General features: G+C 39.9%; 1 protein-coding gene and 1 long non-coding RNA gene across 8 annotated transcripts; one reads left to right on the forward strand and one right to left on the reverse strand.

Moving 5' to 3' along the window:
- Positions 1 to 1,212: 1,212 nt before the first annotated feature.
- Gnpnat1 (glucosamine-phosphate N-acetyltransferase 1) lies at positions 1,213 to 12,958 on the forward strand. Of its 7 annotated transcripts, none has more exons than XM_052733455.1 (6): positions 1,213 to 1,257; positions 3,833 to 4,000; positions 5,506 to 5,568; positions 7,353 to 7,480; positions 8,288 to 8,349; positions 10,833 to 12,958. In XM_052733455.1, exons 2-6 carry the CDS (start codon positions 3,847 to 3,849, stop codon positions 10,978 to 10,980), a joined length of 555 nt encoding a protein of 184 aa, XP_052589415.1. In that variant the 5' UTR covers positions 1,213 to 1,257; positions 3,833 to 3,846; the 3' UTR covers positions 10,981 to 12,958. The 7 variants fall into 7 exon arrangements, with proteins under 7 accessions (XP_052589415.1, XP_052589416.1, XP_052589412.1 ...); XM_052733452.1 differs by lacking the exon at positions 1,213 to 1,257 and adding an exon at positions 1,271 to 1,755; XM_052733450.1 differs by lacking the exon at positions 1,213 to 1,257 and adding an exon at positions 1,271 to 1,452.
- LOC128107521 (uncharacterized) lies at positions 12,557 to 19,566 on the reverse strand. The gene is made up of 2 exons (XR_008217109.1): positions 17,743 to 19,566; positions 12,557 to 15,855 (listed from the first exon to the last, which is right to left on the reverse strand). It is a non-coding gene; the product is annotated as an uncharacterized LOC128107521 (long non-coding RNA).
- Positions 19,567 to 24,078: the final 4,512 nt, after the last annotated feature.

A 24,078-nucleotide genomic window follows, 5' to 3' on the forward strand; every position in this document is an offset into this window, starting at 1 on the left:
TTTTGTTTTTGTTTTAAAGACAGGGCACAGGTAGCCCAGGCCTATCTTCGCAAACAATAACAACAACAAAAACCCCTTAAATTTAAATCTCAAAATAAGAGGAAATACAATTGTAGTTGATAATCTGTTGTGCTCTTTGAATCTATGCCTTGAGAATAAATACCTTATAATTTTAACAAAAGTTACCAGCTGTGTGACTTTGTAAAATACTTAGGGTTTCCAGATCTCTGCTTCCTCACTTGTCACATGGTACTGAGGAAAAACACTTCGGAGGTGGGAGCCCACAGAAGTGTCGTCTTTTTCTCATAATCATTACAGGCCAAGCGCTCTGGGGACTGCATACGATGGTCACTACAGCGGCCTGGCATCCGCAACCTGCTTCACTGTCTGGAGAACCCAGTGCAACTTCTTCCCTAGAGTGAGCTGAAATGCTCCTGCGAAGAGCTGCAGTGCAGAGCCCACCATGCTCACCCTAAAAACTACAAGGGAGCCAGGCATGGTGGCACACACATTTAATCCCAGCATTTGGGAGGCAGAGAAGGCCCAGTCCACCCTGGTCTAGATGTAGTAAGTTCCAGGACAGCCATAGATATGTAGAAAGACCCTGTCTCAAAAAAAAAAAAGGAGAAAGAAATAAAAGAGCAGTCTAGACGGGGTTGGATGAGTGGTCCCAACTCAAGTTTCTAGAAGACAAGAGCCATGTCTCAGACATTTGGCAATCTGAGACCATGATCCCTAGTGAGCAACCTGAGTCCTGATTAATGCACTGCATGTGAGGGGAAAGGACAGAGGGGACTAATCGGGCAGGAGCCTTGGGGCTCCGAGAATCAAAGGAACCCACAGTGGTCATCGCAATACGCTGCTTATACTCATAAGAATTTATTTTCAGATTAGGAGTGAGGGTGACGGTGGCACAAGGGCGCATTTAGCCAAGGACACACCTGGAAGGTAATCAAATGCTGCAAGCTTTGTCCTGGTCCTTGCCCCACAGCGGGAATCGCCTAAAAGGCCCCGGAGCCCCGCCCCGCCCCGGAGCCCCGCCCAGCCCCCAAAGTCGCAGCAAACTCTGTTGTGCCTCCGAGTCCCGCCCCGGAGCCCCGCCTCTTGCCCCAGTGCCCCGCCTCTTGCCCCAGAACCCCGCCCCATCCCATAGTAATGCGATGCCTCCCGGAGCCCCGCCCCCTTCCCCGGAGCCCCGCCCCTTGCCCACAGAGCCCCGGAGTTGAGTGCGTGGCTCGGAATCCGCGTGCGCAGGCGGTGCGTGAGGGCGGGGCAGGACGGAGGCGTTGATCCGGCCACGTTTGGCCCGGCGGTTCCGGCTGCGGCGCGAAGGGGGGCTGGGATAGAAAAGGGGGTGGTGCTGGCGCTGCAGCCGGATCCGGATGCGGCGCTGTGACCGCCGTGGAGACTGACGTGCCTGGAGGGGAACGTGGATCGGTTCGGTGCGGTGAGGTGACCTGGGGCTGGGACGCGAGGAAGGGCAGGCTTGGGACCGCCTTGAGGCTGCAGACCCCGAGTCCGGGGCGCCCCTGCCCAGGAGCCTGGCTCCTAAGCATGGTGGCCCGCGGTCCGGCCGGGCAGGGTCCTGGAGGGCCTAGAGACCGGAGTGTCCGTGGCGTGGGACTTGGGGACTCTGCAGCTGTCGCTCTGAAAGAGCGCTAACCCTGGGTTCCCTTTTACCGGTCCAGCGGTCAGAGCGGCTGAAGACTGCCTCTGGCTCTAAAGAACCCCTGCGCAGACTGTGTGAAGCCTGGGGTGAGGGACCTGGGACTTGTACCCCTAGAAACACTGTGTGATTTCTATTGTGTGCAGGAACTAATGTTTATGTAAGGCAAACACAAAATTTGTTCATGTAAAAATACATGGGGTTTCGTTTTGTTGGGATAATCAGCCCTTAATTAATCCAAGCATGGGTCTCAGGAAATTGAGGTATTTTAAGGCAGGATTCGTATGGTAAAAACAGATACCATGATGCAAAGATTGTCATCTGCTGAGTTTTCTGCTGTAGAACTCAATGGGAAAAACGAGAGGACCCTCATCACAGGCTGTCACTCATTTGACCTTTAGGCTGGTCTTGGGAACTCCGTGCTACAACTATCCAGCTAGATTGGAGATAAAAAGATGGTGCAGATCAAATACACTATCGGGAAATACTTCATGCTTTGAAGACACTTGAGAGCTTTCTACCTACCGGTCACCCATCACAGAGAGTTTGATATGGCTGTAGATCATGTTTAGAAATTTGTAAATCTTGGTCTTCAATGTTCACTACTTGTTGCTCCGTTTTGTCTTCCTAGAAGCAGCTGCTTCCCATTTGTATCCAATCTCATTCAGAGGCTGGAAAGCCAAACTTGAAATTGTCTCTAAAATGTTTTCAGTTGGGGAAAAAATAACCCCTCGGTACTATTATAAATATAGTTTGTTGTATGATACTTGTATTGTCACTAGTGGCATTGTGGCAGTCTTTTTTCTTTGTGCCTTTCTGAAATTTGATTGCTAAATGAGACCTTACGTCATTCATTATTCATTGACTAGAGACTTACCAGACTAGGGCCAAGGCAGTACTCGTGCCTTGTAAATGAACGCTTATTTAGCAGTTACACACAGCGAGTAGGGGGACGGTGCTTTGAATTAGAGTTTACATTTCGTATATTTCTATTCATATAACCAAACTTTAGTTAGCTGGTGATGAATCTTTAAGTGCTCAAGAATGAAGGTTTCGACTAGCCTTAAATTTGCCCCACCCAGTTCCCAGGTGTAGGGTGGATGTGGGGATATCTTAAAACCAACTTTAAAAAGAATTTTCCATGTTTACTCCAGTTTCCATAGTTAGTTTTCGTGTGTGTGTGTTGTTTGAGGTAGGTGTCACTGTGGTAGCCCTGCTGGCCTTGACCTCTCAGTGTCCATGCCCCAGCCTCCCTAGTACTGGGTCACAGGTGTCTGCCACCTCACCTGAATTTTTATTAGATTGTAATGAGGCATGACCTCTGTCAGCATATCTTTATGACTAGAAAGATAGGCTTCTTCCTCTTTGAGGTTTTCCAAATCCTGTTTTAAAAGGAGTTTGACTGTTCCTAGATCTTTTGGGTTTAACTAGACCAATGGCTGTCCTCATCTACTTAGTGATGGGTGCTAGAAACTGATTTAAGGTGCATCAGGGGTCTGGTATGGCGGGACACTTCTGTACCCTCAACGTGGGGAACATGAAGACAGAATCAGGAGTTGGAGGTAGGCTGGGGAGGTAGCTGAGAGGGTAGATCCTTTGCAGTGCAAGACTGAGGACCAGAATTCCTTGACTGATTGCCAGAACCCATGTAAAGAAGTAGGGTGGGCTGGGAATGACAGCACCAGGAGACAGAGAAATCCGTTGAGTAAACTGGCTATTTACACCAACCTAAAAAGTGAGTCCAGGGTTTGGGGAGAGAACTGGTTTCAGTATATAAAGTGGAGAGTGATCGAGGACACCTGATCAACCGTGGGCCTCCACACTCACGGGCATACATGTGCACATGTACCCAACACACATGCAAACATGCCTACACATGAGCACATATACAGCAGAGTGGGAAGGCAACCTAAGCTACATGATGAAAATGGAGTTTTAAAGTTTTCTTCTTGTTCAACTTCTTATTCACCCATTATTTTCACCCTTAGTTTCAGCCCGTTTTTCATCTGATAGTAAAGTTGTTTTTTCTACATGTTTACAGTTGTAGTCTAGTAGTAAAGTAGCTCATATAATGGTACAGAATCCATTTATATGAAATTAACTTCCTCATCCAGCACACGTTTTCTTTACTAATAAAGCCTTTTAACATTTGAAATTTTATTTTAGACTTTACTGGGAAGATGAAACCCGATGAAACACCTATGTTTGACCCAAGTCTGCTCAAAGAAGTGGACTGGAGTCAGAATACAGCTACATTTTCTCCAGCTATTTCTCCAGTGAATCCTGGAGAAGGCTTGGTTTTGAGGCCTCTTTGTACTGGCGACTTGAATAAAGGTATGGGCCCAACTTTAGTTTGCAAACCTGACTAGAAATCCATGTTTTCTTCCTAAGCCTGATGTTAACTCAGAGAGTACTTGATTTTGTCCTTGAAATGACTGGAGCACTCAGTTGTAATAGGTATGTATCTTGGAGGCAAGATACTCCTATGATGTATTTAAAATAACTAAATACAGTAGTGCTCCTTCCAAAAAAATGCCTCAAAAACAAAAATGAAGTTATACTGTCTAAACACATGGAAAAGAGTTTCTCCAAGAAGCTACATATGCAGAAATAACATTCACGGACAAATTGAAGGGGTTTTATCTACTCCAATGTAATTCTTTAATATCTAAATTATCCAAAATAATTTTCTGAAACTTTGGTAATGAAAAAACAACATTTTACCTGACTATTGTATTCTTCAGAGGTATTTGAGGAAAGTAACTTCAGTTACAATTACTGCATGTTGAAAAATTAAGACTCGGGGCTGGAGAGATGGCTCAGAGGTTAAAAGCACCGACTGCTCTTCAAGAGGTCCTGAGTTCAATTCCCAGCACCCACATGGTGGCTCACAATCATCTGTAATGAGATCTGACACCCTTTTCTGTGTACATAGAAAAAAGAAAAAAATTATGACTCAGAGTTCTAAATGTACTTTTAGCATTATCATTATTTTTTTTTTTTTAAAGACAGAGTCTATTTAGCCCTGGCTATCCTGGAACTCTCTATATAAACCACGTTGGTCTTGAACTCAAGATCTGCCTGCCTTCTGCCTCCCCAGTGCTGGGATTAAAGACATGCACCACTATGCCTCGGCTGCATTAACATTAGTAAAATTAGAAATTTAGAAATCTGTCTCAACAGTGTTATATCAGTTACATTGTAGCTTACAAATGATATTCGGTGGAGGTGAGAATCTTGCACTTCAAGTGTTATGGAAAATGCAGTATCCCTTACATAAAACTTTAATAGCAATGAACAATGTACATGCTGGTTCTGTAATTCTAAAATCTTTTTTGTTGTTGTTTTTTTGTTTTTGTTTTTCGAGACAGGGTTTCTCTGTGTAGCTTTGCACCTTTCCTGGAACTCACTCTGTAGCCCAGGCTGGCCTCGAACTCACAGAGATCCGCCTGGCTCTGCCTCCCGAGTGGTGTTGGGATTAAAGATATGTGCCACCACCGCCCGGCCCTATTCTAAAATCTTATGCAGGCAAATATTGTCGAGGGCTGTCATTTGCTTTCTGATTATAAAAAGAATAGGTTGCAGTTTAAATTTTTAAAATAATGCAATTTAAAATAAATTTTTAAAATATGGTACTTGTATGAAAATGCCCTTATCTAATACAGACTATTGAAAATTTGCATGTTTAATCAACAAAAACTTGATTAAGGATTATAATGGAAACATTATGGAGTTTTGAAAAAGTAATTTCCTTTAACCTACTCAGTGAACATTTTACTTCTTTGCATATTTTAATCTTCCTTTTGCTTTTCTCTTGACTTGAAATGTTTTAAAACTAGGTTTTTTTAAGTTACTGGGTCAGTTGACAGAGACTGGCGTCGTCAGCCCTGAGCAGTTCATGAGTAAGTACCATGGGGTACCTTGTCTGTATGGTTAGAACTCTGCTCAGTACCCACTTATTCAAAGAGCTGAAAGTTATGAACTAGCAGTCCTCATTATAGAATCCAAATGTTTGAATAATACCTTGATAGTTACTGGGGGATCACTTTAGGGTTATTTCCCTTTTACTGTGGTTGTCTCCTTCTGTGTGGTTATGTTAAGCACAGAAATTTCATTATGAAATTAAAAACAAAAAAAAAACTTCAGTGTTTATGTTCTGGCAGCAAAAGACATGGCTCAGTGGGTAAGAGCTCTGACTGCTCTTCAGAGGACCTGGTTTCAACTCCAAGTACCCATATGGCAGCTCACAACTGTCTCTAACTCCAAGATCTGACACCCTCACACAGATACACATGCAGGCAAAATACCAAATGCAATTAACTACAAAAAAAATTATGTTCCTATTCTTTTGGTTCTTCAGTGTTTAAAGGTTTGTTGTTGTTGTTGTTAATTTTATATTGGATTAGGGTTGGCAGGTGTCTTAGAGTTAGACTAACAATCCCCTTCCTGCTTTGAGACATGAAAAAATGGGTTCCCAGAGAGAAGCATTCCCAAGATCACAGTTAATCACTGGCAGGGACAGCTGGAACCCTCTTTCTCTTCTTCCTTTAACACAGCCTGTTCCCATTTCCTAGTTTTGCCCTTCCTTTAGTAGGTAACTTCCCCAACCAGGCTGAGTGAAGGTTGACATCGACTTTTACTGTCTAGTTTCCTTCGTTGAATTTTTTTTTCCTACTTCAGACCTATATAGAGTGAGACTTTGAAACTGAACAGTATCTGAGAACTACGTAATTGGCTTTTAAACTCCTGGGGTTTGCATACATATCAGTAGATGAAAAATGTAGCTTTTCCAGCAATATAAAGTGCTAAACATTATTTGCAGGAACATAGCTTTGCTTTTATTTGTTGTATAACTTTGGAAAAACTGCTTAAGTGGGGACATATCTGTGTTATCTTTGTAAGGTGCTTTCAAAGCAAACAAAGATCCTATTTCTAAAAGAACAAATATGTAATCCTGAAACATTGGAAAAACAAACCGAAAACTGTTTTGTCAAAATATTTTGAAGCCAAGACTATGAATCGTGGACATAATAGGCTCATGTAAAAACCTGTAGCTATGTTCTTTGAGTATCTTTGAGTGTTAGTTTTAAATAAATGTAAATTAAATTGGCAGATGTTGACATTTTAATTAGTTCCAGAACTGGCTACATGTACAACTTATCTGGAATACAGTGTTTTTCACCTAAAAGACCCAAGTCTTACTTTGCTAGTAGATTTTATGTGTGTGTTTCTGGGCACAGAGGCAAGCCCTCCCTCTGGGTTCCATCTCCATGATGTAACAACAGATGACTTTATACGTGTGGACCATTCAGTGCTAATTGTTGGTATTTCAACTCCTTGGTATTTTAAATAACATAGTAGCTTTACAAGTTTAAACTAGCTGGGTGTAGTGGCACATACTTTTAACCCCAGCACTTGGGGGGCAGAGGCAGGTGGATCTCTTTGAGTTTGAGACCAGTCTGGCCTACACATTGAATTTTAAAATAGCCAGAGGGACACAGTGACACCCTGTCTCAATAAACAAATATCTTATGCTCGATTTACTTCACTTGCTTTGTATTAAAAAAAAAGGGGGGGAAACTAAAGCCCTATGGCAAAATAGCTTTACTATTCAAAGATGAAGTCAGACAAGCCTGGAGCTTTCCTTGACTGTCCACCATCTAACACTTTTTTGACATTTCCACAGACTCTTTTGAGCACATGAAGAAGTCTGGGGATTACTATGTTACAGTTGTGGAAGATGTGACCCTAGGACAAATTGTTGCTACAGCAACCCTGATCATAGAACATAAATTTATCCATTCATGTGCTAAGGTATGTGCTCACACTAGTGCCTACGAGAAAAGTGCACAGATGATTTCTAATGAAACCAACTTAGAAGCTTCATTAGAAAACATCATAATTTTTCCTTGCTGGAACTCTTCAGCAGAAGACACTTTCCTGAAGTTTCTATGAGTTATAAATCCAATGAAAATCAGATAGATGAGCTAGTGAGATGACTCAAAGGGTTAAGGTCCTGCTGAGTCAAACCACCCAAGTTCCATCCCTGGGACCCACATGGTGGAGAGAGAGAAGTATTACAAGGTGTAGTCTGACCTCCACAGATGCCCCAAGCCACTCACACACATGCTCTCTGAATGTAGGAAAAAAGCAGCATTTAGAAATGTACTCTGGTCAGGTGTGGTGGGGCACGCCTCTAGTCCAGCACTCAGGAGGCAGAAGCAGGTGGATCTCTGAGTTCAAGGCCAGCCTGGTCTATAGAGTGAGTTCCAGGACAGCCTCGGCTACACAGAAAAACTCTGTCACCCAAAACCATTGAGAGAGAGACAGAGACAGAGAGAGGTGTATCTGTAGGTTATGGGTTTTGGTTTCTGCATTGAAATTAGTAAATTGTTATTAAGCAACGTTGGCTATACTATATTTATGACAAGATTGCATTATGGTGATTAGGACTGGAACTTTAAACAGTAGAAGAGAGGTTGGGGATATAGCTAAAAATGATTGAGGCACACCTGACTTTCCTCTTTTCTCCATGATAAAGACTATAATTATAACTGGTACTTGCTGGCTTAGTGATAAACAGGCTGAACGCTCATCCTGTCCCACTGTGATTGTTTGTAGAGGGGGAGAGTAGAAGACGTCGTTGTTAGTCACGAGTGCAGAGGGAAGCAGCTCGGCAAACTGTGAGTAAGCACCTGGAGCCCTGGAAGACAGGACGGCCTGTTTGGTCTCTTGGCAAGAAACGTATTTCATAAGGTTTTCCTGGTTGTTATTTCTGACCTTTGGTTTCTGAACTCATTCTCACTCTATATCTTAGACTGAATTTAATGAAATTTTAATATAGTGTTATTAGTTTTTACCCTCCCTCCCACAAGTTTGAGAATTGAAAACATATTCCATTTACCAGAGTAGCAAGTAATCAAACTGTGTTCTACCACGGAGTTATGTTACTAGTAGCCCCCACTTCCACACCGTTTTGTTTTAGAGACAAGGTTTATCTATGTAGTCCTGGTTGTCCTGGAACTCACTCTGTAGACCAGGCTGACCTCGAACTCAAAGAGATCTGCCTTCCTCTGCTTCCTGACTGTGGGGATTAATGGTTTGTACCACCACGCCTGGATTTTCTCTCTTTTTGAGACAAGGGCCTCATTAAGTTCAGCATGGCTATGAACTTGTGATCCTCTTGCCTCAGCCTCTGGAGTAGTGGAGAATAGGCCTGGCTTATGGAAAGTAACCTCTTTTAACTTTTAGTGACAAGATCTGTCTAAATGCACACACAACAGGAGAAAACCCCTTAGTTAGCACCTTTGGTGTATTTAATATCTTACAGCAGTTAGATCATTATGTTTCTTTTTAGTTTTTCAGATCAGGGTTTCTCTGTATAGCCCTGGCTGTCCTGGAATTCACTGTGTAGACAAGGCTGGCCTCATCAGCGATCCACCTGTTTCTGCCTCCTGAGTGCTTGTATTAAAGGTGTGCACCATCATGGCCCACCTTAGATTACATATTTATGCGGGATTCTTATTCCTTGGGCTTTGTAAGATGGTTTCTGAATAATACGTCCACATATTATTCAGACTAATCAAGTTTATTTGACCTACATCTTCAAAAATCAGCTTTTAAGATGATTAATGAAGCTTGGCATGGTGGCATACCTTTAATCCCAGGTCCTAAGAGGCAGAGGCAGGCATATCTCTGTGAGTTAACCTGGTCTACATGGCCAGTTCCAGGCCAGCCAAGGCTATACAATCAGACTGTTTCAAGACTATAGCTATTACTTACTCATATTATGTGAACATGGCAAGTGTTTAGTTGGATACATTTAGAACAAAGGCACCCCACCTGCAACCTTACAGTGTTCCATAAGGAATTCAGGACATTCTGCATGTTAGACAAACCTGACCACTGAGCTCCATCCCCTGCCCCGGCACACACATATTTTAGGGTTTGTCTTTTGACATAAGGTCTGGTTTGCTATGGTAGAAGACAGCCTTCAATTCTAGACCCTCTTGCCTTCAGCTCTTAGGTGCTGTTACAGGTGTAACACCACAGCCAGTTAGAGGCCTTTCATAAAAATAATTCGGGCCATCGTTCTCGCAATTTGATAGTCTTTAGGATTTAAAAAAAGAAGTGTTTCTTTGGGGGGATTGGCAGGCTGTGTTCAGACTCTCCAATCCCAGTACTGAGGATTGAACCTAGAACTTCACACACATGCTTGGCAAGTACTCCATCACTGCTGCTTTCTCAGTACCTGGTATTTTTATACCCGAGTCTCTGAGTCTGTGCTCGTCTCAGACATGCTGTGTAGTTAGTTCAGCTGGCCTTTCTTGAACTCACAGCAATCCTCTTGCTTCAGCCTCTCAAATAGTGGAACCACAAGTGAGCCACTCACTATTCCTACACTCACATGTGAACTTTTAAAAACTGTTTTACTTGAGTGGGTATTTCACCTGCATATATATCTGTGCATCACTTATGTTCCTAGTATCTCAGAAGCCAGACGGCAGCATTAGAAGCTCTGAGACAGGAGTTACAAATGGTTGCTGGGAACCAAAGCAGGAGTCAGATCCAAGAGCAGCCAGTGTTCTGAGTTTAATGCTGAGTCAGCTCGCTAGACCTGCATGTGAAATTTTTTTAAATTTTATGCATATAGGTGTTTTGCCTGCATGTATGTCTGTGTACCACTTGTATGTCTGGTACCTATGTAGGCCAGGAAGCCAGAATGAAGCCAGATCACCTGGAAATGAGGACACAGTTAGTAGCTATGTAGGTACTAGGAATTGAACTGTTATGGAAAATCATCTCTCCAGCCCCTCACACATAAAAAAATGTTTAGAGGCTGGCAAGATGGGCTAGAGGATGACCACACTTGCAGTGATTCCTAGAGCCCATCTAAAGGAGAGCTGCACAACGGCCCCCCACAATGTTGCACTGGAGCCCTCCTCCCATACAGAGGTGTAGGCTGAGTTAGTTAATAGGCTGGGCACTGTGTCTCAAACAAAATAGAAATGCTTCAGGAATTTAAATGCTTATCAACATCATCATTTGATACTTAAAAGAGTACTTAATAAGTAGTGGTTTTATTTGTATATAACACTAGTCTGTAGCATCATCAAGGCCTATTTTGGTTCAACTGTGTCCCACACTTTCCTTTTCAAAATTTCAGGTTATTATCAACTCTCACTTTGCTAAGCAAGAAGCTGAACTGTTACAAGATCACCCTTGAATGTCTACCACAAAACGTCGGCTTCTACAAAAAGTTTGACTATACAGTATCTGAAGAAAAGTACATGTGTCTGAGGAACCACAAGTAAAGACCACCATGAAGATGATGCTCCAAGGCTTTCCTGTTCATTTTTGTTGCTGCAGCCAGTGAGCTCCATACCTGCTAGACTGGAAAACCACTGTAGTGTGCAATGTAGTAGTGACAAGAGCATGCCTGTGGCTGCGGGGACTTGCTCTGAGTTAAGAGTACAAATGATCACAAAGGGGATGATTTTTAACCAAAGGAATATATTTTCAACTTGAATCTTTTCTTGCATTGTATTTTTCTAAAGTTTATCTTCATTTCCTAGTCGTCAGGAGTATGGGCAGTAAAGAGTTATGTCTGCTCTGTGCTGCTCATTTTTAAATATATGTATATATATATTGAATAAGGCTGTTTCTTATCACATAAAATTATTTTTGTCTCATACATCTAAGCAGACTTAAGGGTGCACTGTTTCCCACATTACAGGGAGTCAGATACATCTGTTGTTATAACCAGATACATATCTGCACATATAAACATGGTTGAACCTAATACCGCACACAACGTGGACAGTCTTTTAAAGAAACAAGAAAAAAGGAAACTGACAAGGTACAACAGTTTAAGTAACTATTTTACTAACTGTTTGTAGAGTTCTGTGCAGACACTGCCCACCCACATGTCTCACCTGTCACATGATGTAAGAATCATCCAAGGGCAGATCTTGAGACCAGGGTTCTTTCCTTGAGTGAGCAGCTCTCAGTGGGGTACTTTTACCCTCGTTTATCATGGCCATCTGAAGCCTCTGAGTCACAAAATATGTATGGTACTGCCTTTGTTACATCCTTAAAATAACAGTAGCTTTTCTATTTAATGTGATTATAATGGTACTGTTATTCTGATCACTGTCCTGTTTTATTTATTTTAATGATTTTTTAAAGTAGAAGAAATAGATACTTTATTAACCTTGGTTCTAATCTTTTGCATTCCATGTTATTACATTAAACTTGTTTATATGAATAGTTTCTCATGTTAGAATCTTGTCTTGTGTTTTCTTGTTTGTTGAGACAAGGTAATATCTGTAACCCAGGCTAGCAGGAACTCACCACGCAGTAGAAGATAGAGCCTTGAACTCCCAAGCACGTTCCAAGAGCTGGTATTACAGGCATGCACCACCATGATCGGCTTGAGTCGCTGAGGTTAAGACATGACTCATAACAGCCTAGTTAGTTTTTAGTATTTTGGGGGTTACTTCAATTGGATTTGGATTTCCCTCTAATCATTAGGTTGATTTTCCAAAATAGAAATACTTTGGCTGCAGACTTTCTCTCTGACAGTTAGTTCAGTGAACTAAGTGACCGGTCACTAATGAAAGTAACAGTTTTGTCTTCAGAAATCCTGTAACCTTGACAGGGCTTCATTAAGTTTTACCTATGTCAAATAAGCCTCCCCAAAGTGAAAATTGAGTACCTTACTCTATTGCTTACCTTTAAACTCTGGGGTAAAACCATCTACTATGTTAGTATTTCAACAATCCCATGGAGTCCAGAAGACAAAGAAGTTTTGAGGCATAAGGAGTATGAATGAGCTTCTCAATCATCTGTTGAGGTACAATGGCACAACAGTTTTAATACAACCACCAGTCTTCACAAAATAATTTTAATACTTTGTGCCCAGGCTAGCAGCATCTTGCATCTGTGACATTCCTATACATACAGAAGCATTTCATCTGAGTACAAATGTTAAAAGCAGAGTAACGTAAGCCATTGCCTATACAGAGGTAAAGAGACACTGTATGTTATTTTTCTTGAATCATTTTTGCAATTACATGTCAGTATCATGTTATTGATTGAAAAAACACTTTGAACTGTGAGGTATGGCAGCTCCCTGTGAGAGAGCTTAACATGTAAACCTGAATATTTTGAGTGATTCTTTTTTTTCTTTAGCTGCCATGAATGGGAAAGACAAAGAATACCCAGCACTCAAGACTCTAGAAACTTATTTTCCTAATTAAAAAAATAAATAAAATCCTTGAGTAAGACTCAGCTATTTCCTATCATTTCCTTATTGGAGTGTTGTTGAATGGACAAAGATAACGTAAATACTGAAGTGAAGCTATGCTTTAGGCTCATGGATTAAACCAGTTTAAAAGAAAAATCCGTCAGGTAACTGCTCATTTACTTTACATCAAATTGAGATCCTAATATATACATCTCAACTTCATAATTCAAGATTGCACTTAAAAACTTCTAATTAGTTTGAATTACCATAGTAATTAAACAATTAGGAACCTTATGTTTTCTTACAAAGGACATGCTTAGCATTTTCTGACATTACTTCTAGACTCAGATTAAGCACAACCCCATACCCCTGCAAATGAATTTTCTGCCCTACTAGTGGTTGAAAGTTCATAGCAAAGCTATCACACTTGAACATTCCTACCACAGAGTTGGTACAAGTCAACATCTACTAGACAAGAAATTAACAGGAACCAGTGAAACTAAGAGAAGACCCACCCCCACTCCAAAGTTTCCAGTATCTATCTCAAAACTTTCAAAATGAGGATAATGAAGTTCCCTATGTTTTGATAAGAATGTACTTTTAATTCTGAACCCAGATTACAAATTTACTGCTGAAACTGGGTGGACATTCATTATTCAGTTCTAGAGAACAAGACATGATTGGTTAAGTTTATCACAGTTGGCTGGTACAAAACATCACTGGAAACGGAACCTAAGACAGCTACTTAGTAAACACAGTGGAAGAAAACAAGAAACTTGCAGGCTTCTTAGGAAAGAAGGAACCTCACTGTTCACATCAACTGTGCTCAACATGATGGCAGTCCCAATGTCTGAGACTATCTCCAGTATATCGTGCTGGATAGGCACTTCACGTGAGAACATAAAAATGACTGGTTAGAAAAATGGAAGATTACCAGCTACAAATGACTATCAATAGCCTACTCTGTAATTTTGGCCAGACTCCTAAAGAAGAGTATGTATTTTTATGAAACTTAAGAATATTTCAAATGTCTCATCTTGAAAAGTCATTTTATATGGAGATGACTTGAAGCACAATCTCTGTTCAGTGAGTCATAGATTATGAGTTGACTGCAAGAGAGATCTTTTGTTGACCTGTCCAGTGATGGTGAGTACATAGGAAGTTTTGAACGCCGAATGTAATCCTGACTCCACTAGCCCAGCACACCAGTGACACAACAGAATAGTGGATCCCAATGCTGGTTTTGGGGGGAAAGGTAGGAGATGGGATGCAAACTCCGAAGAGGAATTTCCTCTAGTAAAGAGTAACTCTGGTTTATAGTCAGGCTCCCACTGTGCAGGACAGAGCCTTCTCTGTACTGTTACAGTAACTAAGTCTGACAGGCTGCCTGCACAGTGTCTCACGGTACCCTGGAAATGGACAGCTCTCAGTCCCAACAGGAAAGCACCTCCAGAGAGGACTGAGAAATGTCAACTATAAAGGAGCTAGGTTTGTGCTACCCTAAAGTCATCAGATACAAAAAGTTAAAAACACTTCTCTCTTCTGCACATCACACTTAAAATAGCAAAATGGGGTTTGTAGAACAACTTTTATACATATAGATAAAAACATGGAAAACTAAAGAGCCATAAAGTTACTTAGCTAATGCAAATTATGGGGTAAACTTGAATGAATTTAAGAACAAGTCAAAACAGTAATTTACAATACCCTGAAGCCATCCACAAACTGCTTTATCCAATGAATCTCCTAAGCAAAGCTGTCAGCTGAACAACCTCACAGAAGCAAGACAACATGAAATGAAGAAATAAATGTCTCCTTCCAAATCATTGACTTTCTTCAAGCTTCACAGATTCAGTTTAATTTATGGTTTAAAAACAGATTACAGAAAATGTTAATAGCTTTTCACTGCTCTAGATACTAATTTAGAGGTCATGAGGATTTAATTGTTGATTCAAGGCACTTTTCTTTTGGGGGTTTCATATTGAAGAAACAGTGCTACATTGGTTTGGTTTCTTAAGAGTCTACTTTGAACCATTTTAGACATAGGTAAAAAGGGCTAGGCAACTTTGAAAAGACCGAGTCAACATTTGGCTTAAACAAACAACAAAAAGAAAAAAATGGAGATGGAAATAGAACACTACCCTTATATTTGAGTATCTGGTTTTGGAAAGTAAGACCTCTTTCTTTGATCATTACAACTTTTTTTTCTTGTTTAGAATAAGGAAGGCAAGTGGAAAGGAGGTATTCATTGGATTAGTAAAGTAGGATAGTTGGCGAAAGTCATGATTTAAAAGTAAGGGACTAAGAAATTTCAAAAAATGGTAAATAAGTTACTGAATTATATTAAAAAATGTGAAAGAGTTCTACATTTTGTTAATGTTTCTGTAAGAGGCTCCATCAGAAAATTGAACTGTAAAATTACTTTAAATGTAATATATATAACACAAAATGAGTTTTTAGGAAACATTAGGAAATTTGTTATAAATTATCCAAAATTTATAAACAAGTCCCCCTAACTTGCATTTTGCTCTAAGTAATAACTTTATATCATACAAATAAATTTCAAGTATGAAAAGTGCATTATTGCAATAATACCTCTTTGCAAGTCCAAATTCTTGGTTTACAATAAAACCGTAAAGTGGTTTTTTTGTTTTGTTTTGTTTGTAAAGTAAACCCATCACCCATCAGCGCCATCTACTGTAGAAGTCCAACATCTTAAAGTGTTGCTCAACAAGTTGCAGAGAAACATGTCTGGAAGCAACATATAATTGAAAAGAAACTATTTGTGTTTTTACCACTTTACAATTATCACTAGGATTCTCTCCTTTCCAAATAGAAATTCACATCTGTGGAACAGTCCTCAGAGGTCAGCCATTCTGTGCTGCTGCCACTTGCATGTTTCCAAAATCATCCTCTTCTTCATGTGTTCTCTTCAAACTACCTAAAGGTTACCGAATGATATAAAAGAAAGGGAAAACTTACATGAGTTCATGTTAAGACTACAGGCAGCAAAAATCTGTTCTTTCACTAAGTGATACAGTACAAGTGTTACCAAAATTTCATGCTTGAATTTAGGGCAAACTTTAGTCAATTCTTTATGTTGCATCATGAAGTAAAGTTACATTGGCAACTTAATGTCTGAGGTATTGCACATAATAAACATCAGTTCTAAAATAGCATGAAAAGTAGAACTTTTCAAGAGTGAGTGATACATTAAATCTGCTTATCACCAACTTTATGCTGTTGAGGCAACATAACATGTCGTGGGATACCACATCTAGTAGGTGAGTTTGTGTTCATATGATTTTTAGTTATAATTTTCTGTTCACACAGTTGCTGTTACAAAGAAAAGCAGTTGAAGATATTTTTCTGCTAAAGCTGTGGCTTTCTCATCCAGACTGATGGGTTGGAGCAAAGAAAGTATATAGATCTGATTGATTTCCTACACCAGAGACCACTGTACAGAAACATCTCAGAAAGAAAGAAAATTATCTCTACATGCCTGCAGTTACATTCAGAAAGGGGTCTCATGGAGGGAAACCTGAAGGAACAGTTAAACTGGCAGTTGGCTGTGCTCTGTGACTAACGACCAAATGGCTGTAGATTTAGAGTTGTGCTAAATCATAATATAATTCAGACTGCAAATTCAACCACGTGATTGCTTCACTAGAAGATTAATAAAGATGTAAATATAGTATCAACAGAGTAAAAGTGGAAAGAAACCCCTAAAGCTAAATACAGGTGATAGGAGTTTCAGGCGCAGTGATGCACTTCTCTAGGACTCCCCGACTAGGGCTTGGAGAAGAGTGCACTAACCCTGCCTCATTTGAGGAGATGGCATCTAAGCTGTGTGGAAGAACAGAGAAGATGAATCTTACGCACAGTAAGAAAACCACTGCAGGAGACCATCCATTTAGTTTTTTGGAGGGTAGACACAAAGAGGAGCAATGAAACACAAACTGAAAAGCCAGAAGGGCTTTTACTACAGAGGGTAGGGAACTAGGTAGCTACCTGTGGCTCTGCATGAGAACCATTAGATCTCCTAGTCTACACTTCTTCGAGAACAGTCAATGAAGTCTTTGGCCAAACCAAAACATCATTACAAGTAAGGAAATAAATTTGGCTACAATGTACAGAATATACCAGGATAATCTGGCTCAGAGGCTCGTGTTGACCTAACTAGGCTTTGTTTAAAGTACTATTTGGAAGGAAGTGTGCTTTAAAGATTCTGGCAAACACTACAGTGTTGAAACAGTGATTGGAGAGAGGGTCAAGATTAAAGAGTCAAGGATAACTGGGAAGCTGAGCCCAAGAAAGGAACATCTGGACTGAATGGTGCATTCTGGACTTGTGCTTAAATGCCAGCTCAACAATAGGCCCATAACCTGCTCTAATCTTACAAGAACTGTTACAAATGAGCAGTAAGAACTTGGAAAAGAAGATAAAAAGTTGAGCATTTGCTTAGACTGTTAACTATGAAATAAGTGGATCAGAGGAGAGAGCAAAGGAGTAGGTGGGTATGGTGGCACACACCTTAAATTCCAGCACTTGGAAGGTAGAGGCAGTTCTCTGCTGTACCATGTGGGTCCAAGAGATACATGCTCTTCAAACTGCTATTATAATTGTCTCTGCATTATAGTTTATGCACATCAGAGGTACATACACTGTTTATTCACTAGACAGCTAATCCTTTGAAACTGTAAATAGTTTATTCAGCGTTTCTAAACATCTTAGATTGCTCAGTAGTACATCGAACATTTATCAGATGCTTTTCTACTCCCCACCAGTACCTTTCTCTTCAGTTTTCTGAAAAAGAAAACACCCTTACCTGTGGTACCAGAATGAACAGATAAGGACCTTTCTATCTGGAGTGGTGACATCATCTGTATTGTTAATTTTGCTAAGTAGATGGCTTCATATTCCTAAAAAAAAAATACCTTAATTAGTTCAGATATACATTTATATTCTTAAATACCCAAACAATGGTTAATGTGGACATTTGTATTCTTAGTTTACAGCCAAAGGGCTGGTACCATAGTCTCACAAATGGAATGAAGCATGGTGATATTTTATTTGTATGTTAATAAATGAAAGTGCCTGGGGGTCAGAGCTAATAGCAAGCCATAGCAGAAGTCTGGCAGTGGTAGCACACACCCTTAATCCCAATCACATGACAGGCAGATCTCTGTGTGTTCAAGGACACCACCAGCATGGAGACACACGCCTTTAATCTCAATACCAACCATAGAGACCTGCAGGTCTGTATAGACAGGCAGTGTCGAGGAGGTCATATGGTTGGGCTTACAACCAATGAGAAGGCAGAACAGAAAGTCAATAAAAAGACAGATACACAGGAAGTAGGTCTCTTTCAGAGGGGAAGGACGGCAGCGGCAGCAGTGAGGGGTAAGAAAGGGTTTTAGTCTCAGCTCTTAGCTACTGCTCTGACCTCTTGGGCTTTTAACTCTGCATTTGGCTCTGTGTTTCTTATTTAGTAAGACCGTTACATCCACAATGAAGGGTCACAATTCCTACCTGGTAACTGTCAAAAGGTTACTGATAATTAGAAATTCAGTAGTGCCAATAGCTCACTGCCAGACAGAATGGATCTTCTGCCACTGGGGCATTAGCTATAATGGTCTAATTCTATGTTAAAATAGTACAAAGGGTAGAGGGACCTAAAACTTAAATCTGTAATCTTATTAAATGGTTCTAAGAATCAACACAAACAAAATTCTCCTTTCCTAGTTTTCCTTGAACAAACTGTCCCACAGGGACTTCAGATTCTTTGAAATAGGGGACCACTCCTTCCTTCTGCAGTCTCCACCCAACACCTCTGAAAGCAGACCACCGGGATCTTTCTTTGTTAGTTTTATTTCCTCATCCTCTGCATGCCTGAGTGCCCTAGTGTTCTGCCTTTGAAATGGTTTTTTTTGTGTGTTTGTTTGTTTGTTTGCTTGTTTGTTTTGGAGGCAGAGTCGCAAAGAATCCTGGCTGACTTCCAATGTGCCATTTGGTTGAGACTTGTGACCCTCTTTTCCTGGACTTACAGGTGTATGAGCATGGCAAATGCAACTACATCAAACGCTCCTTTACCCTGCTACTGGAATCTGAACCTGAAGCCCTGTCCATGCCAGCAAGCTAGGTCAGAAGCAGGCTACCACTAGCTATATTCCCGTCTTAACTCTTCATCCACTCCTTACACATGTGTGTAACTGTGTACTTCCTCTCTATTCTTTCTAACCCTGATAGAATCAAATTCTCAGAGGCTAGGATAGGAGTGTAGTACTTGTCTAGCATGTACAAGGTTATCAGTTTAATGCTCTGCACCATAAACCAAGTTAAAAAAAAAAAACAACTCTTGATTTTACTCTGCAAATTACCCCTTGTTTCCTCTCTAACAGTGATGAGCCATCTTGGAGTTGTTCAATCAAAAGACAGATTCATCTTTATCCTCACCCCCTCAGAACCTATATCCATCAAGTATCAAGTCCTGCCAGCTAGCAATGCTTTCAAATAAACCCAGTAGCTCATCTGTTTTCCCTCTGCTACCACTTTTGTTTAAACCAATCTTCTTGTATTTATTATTCTTGCCTATATGTACATGCATGTGGCAGCATACTTGCTACAGCACACATGTGGAGGATAGAGTACCAATGTGTGGAGCTGGTTCTCTTTTACCTTTACAGGGATGCCAGGGATGAGTAGATGGCAGTGCAGAAATACAGGCAACAACATAAAGACCTATATGACAACATCAGAACCTAGTGATTCTACACCCACAAGACCTGAACATACCAACGCAGAAGAAGCAGAAGAAATCAATCCTAAAAATGACTTTAAGAAGATGATAGAGGCCGTTAAAGAGGAAATGAAGAATTCTTTTAAAGTAATGGAACTAAAAACAAACAAAAAATTGGAAGAAGTGAAAGAAAGCCAAGAATTAAACTGAGAAGGAAACAGCTCAAGATTTGAAAATTGAAATCAAGACAATAAAGAAGACACAAACGGATGGAATGCTGGAAATAGAAAATCTGACTAAACGAACAGGAACTACAGATGCAAGCATAACCAACAGAATGCAAGAGATGGAACAGAGAATCTCTGACGTTGAAGACACAATAGAGAAAATAGATTCGTCAGTCAAAGAAAACGCTAAAGCCAAAAAAGTCGTAACACAAAACGTCCAGGAAATTTGGGACACTATGAAAAGCCCAAACCTAAGAATAATAGGGATAGAAGAAGGAGAAGAATACCAAGTCAAAGGCACAGAAAATATATTCAATGAAACCATAGAAGAAAACTTTCCCTACCTAAAGAAAGAAATACCTATGAAGATACAAGAAGCTTACATAGGTTGGATCCAAAAAAAAAAAAGTTCCCTCACCACATAATAATCAAAACACTAGGCCGGGCGGTGGTGGTGCACACCTTTAATCTCAGCACTCGGGAGGCAGAGGCAGGAGGATCTCTGAGTTCGAGGCCAGCCTGGTCTACAAAGTGAGTTCCAGGAAAGGCACAAAACTACACAGGAAACCCTGTCTTGAAAAATCAAAAAAAACAAAAAAACCAAAAAAAAAAACCCAAAAAACAAAAAACAAAAAAACCAAATCAAACCAAAACAAAACCAAAAAAACACTAAACATACAGAACAAAAAAAAAAATTAAGAGTCACAAAGAAAAAGGCCAAGTGACATATCAAGGCAGACCCATCAGAATAACACCAGACTTCTCAATAGAGACTATGAAAGCTAGAAGGTCCTGGACAAATGTTATGCAGATACTCCGAGACCACGGATGCCAACCCAGACTATAATTCCCAGCAAAACTCTCAATCACCATAGATGGAGTAAACAAAATATTCCATGATAAAACCAGATTTAAGCAATACCTATCCACAAATCCAGCCCTACAGAAAACACTAGAAGAAAAAAATCCAACCTAAGGAAATCAAACACATCCATGAAAAGTCAGGCTATAGAAAATCCCACACCAACAAATACCAAAGAAGGGAAACACAACACTTCCACCAAAAAATAACAGGAATTACCAATCACTGGTCATTAATATCCATCAGCATCAATGATCTCAACTCACCTATAAAAAGACACGGGCTAAAAGAATGGATAAGAAAACAGGATCCATCCTTCTGCTGCATACAAGAAACACACCTAAACTTCCAAGACAGACACTACCTCAGAGTAAAAGGCTGGGAAAAGCCTTTTTTTCCCCATCAAATGGACTTAAGAAGCAAGCTGGTGTAGCTATCCTAATATCTAATAAAATAGACTTGAAACTAAAATCAATCGAAAGAGATTGGGAAGGACATTACATATTTATCACAGGGAAAATCCACCAAGATGAAGTCTCAATTCTGAACACTTATGTCCCAAATACAAAGGCACCCACATTTGTAAAAGAAACATTACTAAAGCTTAAATCGCACATCAAACCCCACACACTAGTAGTGGGACATTTCAACACACCACTCTCACCAATGGACAGATCTACCAGACTGAAACTTAACAGAGAAATAAAGGACCTAACAGATGTTATGACTCAAATGGACTTAATAGATATCTACAGAACATTCCACCCTAACACAAAAGAATATACCTTCTTCTTAGCACCCCATGGAACAGTCTCAAAAATTGACCATATGCTCGATCACAAAGCAAATCTCAACAGATACAAAAACATTGGAATAACCTCCTGTATTTTATCGGACCACTATGCCTTAAAGTTAGATTTCAACAACAACAAAAACTATAGAAAGCCTACAATCTCATGGAAGCTGAATAATGCCCACCTAAAACACCAGTGGTCAAGGAAGAAATAAAGAAAGAAATTAAAGGTTTCCTAGAATTCAATGAAAATGAAAGTACAACATACCCAAACTTATGGGACACTATGAAAGCAGTGCTAAGAGGAAAATTCATAGCACTAAATGCCCACATAAAGAAGTTGGAGAAATCTCACCCTAGTGACTTAACAGCACACCTGAAAGTTCTAGAACAAAAAGAAACAAACTAACCCAGGAGGAATAGATGCCAGGAAATAATCAAATTGAGGGTGGAAATCAATGAAATAGAAACCAAGAGAACAATACAAAGAATCAATGAAACAAAGAGTTGGTTCTTTGAAAAATATCAACAAGACAGACAAACTCTTATCCAAACTAACCAAAAGGCAGAGAGAGAGCACCCAAATTAACAAAATCAGAAATGAAAAGGGAGACATAACAACAGAAACTGAGGAAATCCAGTGAATCATCAGGTCATACTTCAAAAACCTGTACTCCCCAAAATTGGAAAATCTGAAAGAAATGAACAATTTTTTGGATAGGTAACACATACCAAAGTTAAATCAAGACCAGATAAAGTATTTAAATAGACCAATAAACCCTAAGGAAATAGAAATAGTCATTAAAATTCTCCCAACCAAAAAGCCCATGACCAGATGGTTTCAGTGCAGAATTCTACCAGATTTTCAAAGAAGAGCTAATACCAATACTCTTCAAATTGTTCCACACAATAGAAACAGAAGGAACATTACCAAACTCTTTTTATGAGGCTACAGTTTACCCTGATACCCAAACCACACAAAGATGTAACAAAGAGAATTACAGACCAGTCTCCCTCATGAACATTGATGTAAAAATACTCAACAAAATATTGGCAAACTGAATCCAAGAACATATCAAAAAAAGTATTCACCATGACCAAGTAGATTTCATCCCAGGGATGCAAGGATGGTTCAGCATAGGAAAATCTGTCAATGTAATACACCATATAAACAAACTGAGAGAAAAAAAACCATGTGATCATCTCATTAGATGCTGAAAAATCCTTTGACAAAATCCAACACCCTTTTATGGTAAAGGTCTTAGAGAGACTAGGAATACAATGAACATACCTAAACATAATAAAGGCAATTTACAGCAAGCCAACAGTCAACATCAAATTAAATGGAGAGAAACTCAAAGAGATTCCACTAAAATCAGGAACAAGACAAGGTTGTCCACTCTCTCCATATTTATTCGATACAGTACTTGAAGTTCTAGCCAGAGCAATAAGACAACAAAAGGAGATCAAAGGGATAGAAATTTGAAAGGAAGAAGTCAAACTTTTGCTATTTGCAGATGATATGATAGTATACATAAGTGACCACAAAAATTCTACCAGGGAACTCCTACAGCTGATAAACTCCTTCAGTAAAGTGGCAGGATACAAGATCAACTCAAAAAAGTCAGTAGTCCTCCTATACACAAATGATAAAAGGGCTGAGAAAGAAATCAGAGAAACATCATCCTTTACAATAGCCACAAATAATATAAAATACCTTGGGGTAACACTAACTAAACAAGTGAAGGACCTGTATGATAAGAACTTTAAGTCTCTAAAGAAAGAAATTGAAGAAGATATCAGAAAATGGAAAGATCTTCCATGATCATGGATAGGTAAGATTAACATAGTAAAAATGGCAATCTTACTAAAAGCAATCTACAGATTCACTGCAATCCCCATCAAAATCCCAACACAATTCTTCACAGACCTGGAAAGAACAATACTCAACTTCATATGGAAAAGCAAAAAACCCAAGATAGCTAAAAGAGTCCTGTACAATAAAACAACCTCTGGAGGCATCACCATCCCTGACCTCAAGCTCCACTATAGAGCTATAGTAATAAAAACAGCTTGGTACTGGCATGAAAACCGACATATAGGCCAATGGAATCGAATTGAAGACCCTGACATTAATCCACCCACATATGAACGCCTGATTTTTGACAAAGAAGACAAAACTATACAAAGGAAAAAAGAAAGTATCTTCAACAAATGGTGCTGGCATAACTGGATGTCAACATGTAAAAGATTGCAAATAGATCCATATCTGTCACCATGCACAAAAGTCAAGTCCAAGTGGATCAAAGACCTCAACATAAATCCAGCTACACTGAACTTGATAGAAGAGAAACTAGAAGTACTCTTGAACATATTGGCACAGGAAATCACTTCCTAAAATATAACACCAGTAGCTCAGACACCGAGAGCAACAATTAATATATGGGACCTCCTGAAACTGAAAAGCTTTTGTAGGGCCAAAGATACGGTCAATAAGACAAAAAGACAGCCTACAGAATGGGAGAAGACCTTCACCAACCCCA

This window comes from Peromyscus californicus, unplaced genomic scaffold, assembly GCF_007827085.1.
Source record: "Peromyscus californicus insignis strain IS unplaced genomic scaffold, ASM782708v3 Scaffold_12__1_contigs__length_115047231, whole genome shotgun sequence".
NCBI lineage: Eukaryota > Metazoa > Chordata > Mammalia > Rodentia > Cricetidae > Peromyscus > Peromyscus californicus.

Coding starts and splice junctions, on each gene's coding strand:
- Gnpnat1 (XM_052733455.1), top strand. CDS start 3,847: ATGAAACCCGATGAAACACCTATGTTTGACCCAAGTCTGCTCAAAGAA. Junction 4,001..5,505: donor TACTGGCGACTTGAATAAAG/GTATGGGCCCAA, acceptor TTTTAAAACTAG/GTTTTTTTAAGTTACTGGGT. Junction 8,350..10,832: donor GGGAAGCAGCTCGGCAAACT/GTGAGTAAGCAC, acceptor TCAAAATTTCAG/GTTATTATCAACTCTCACTT.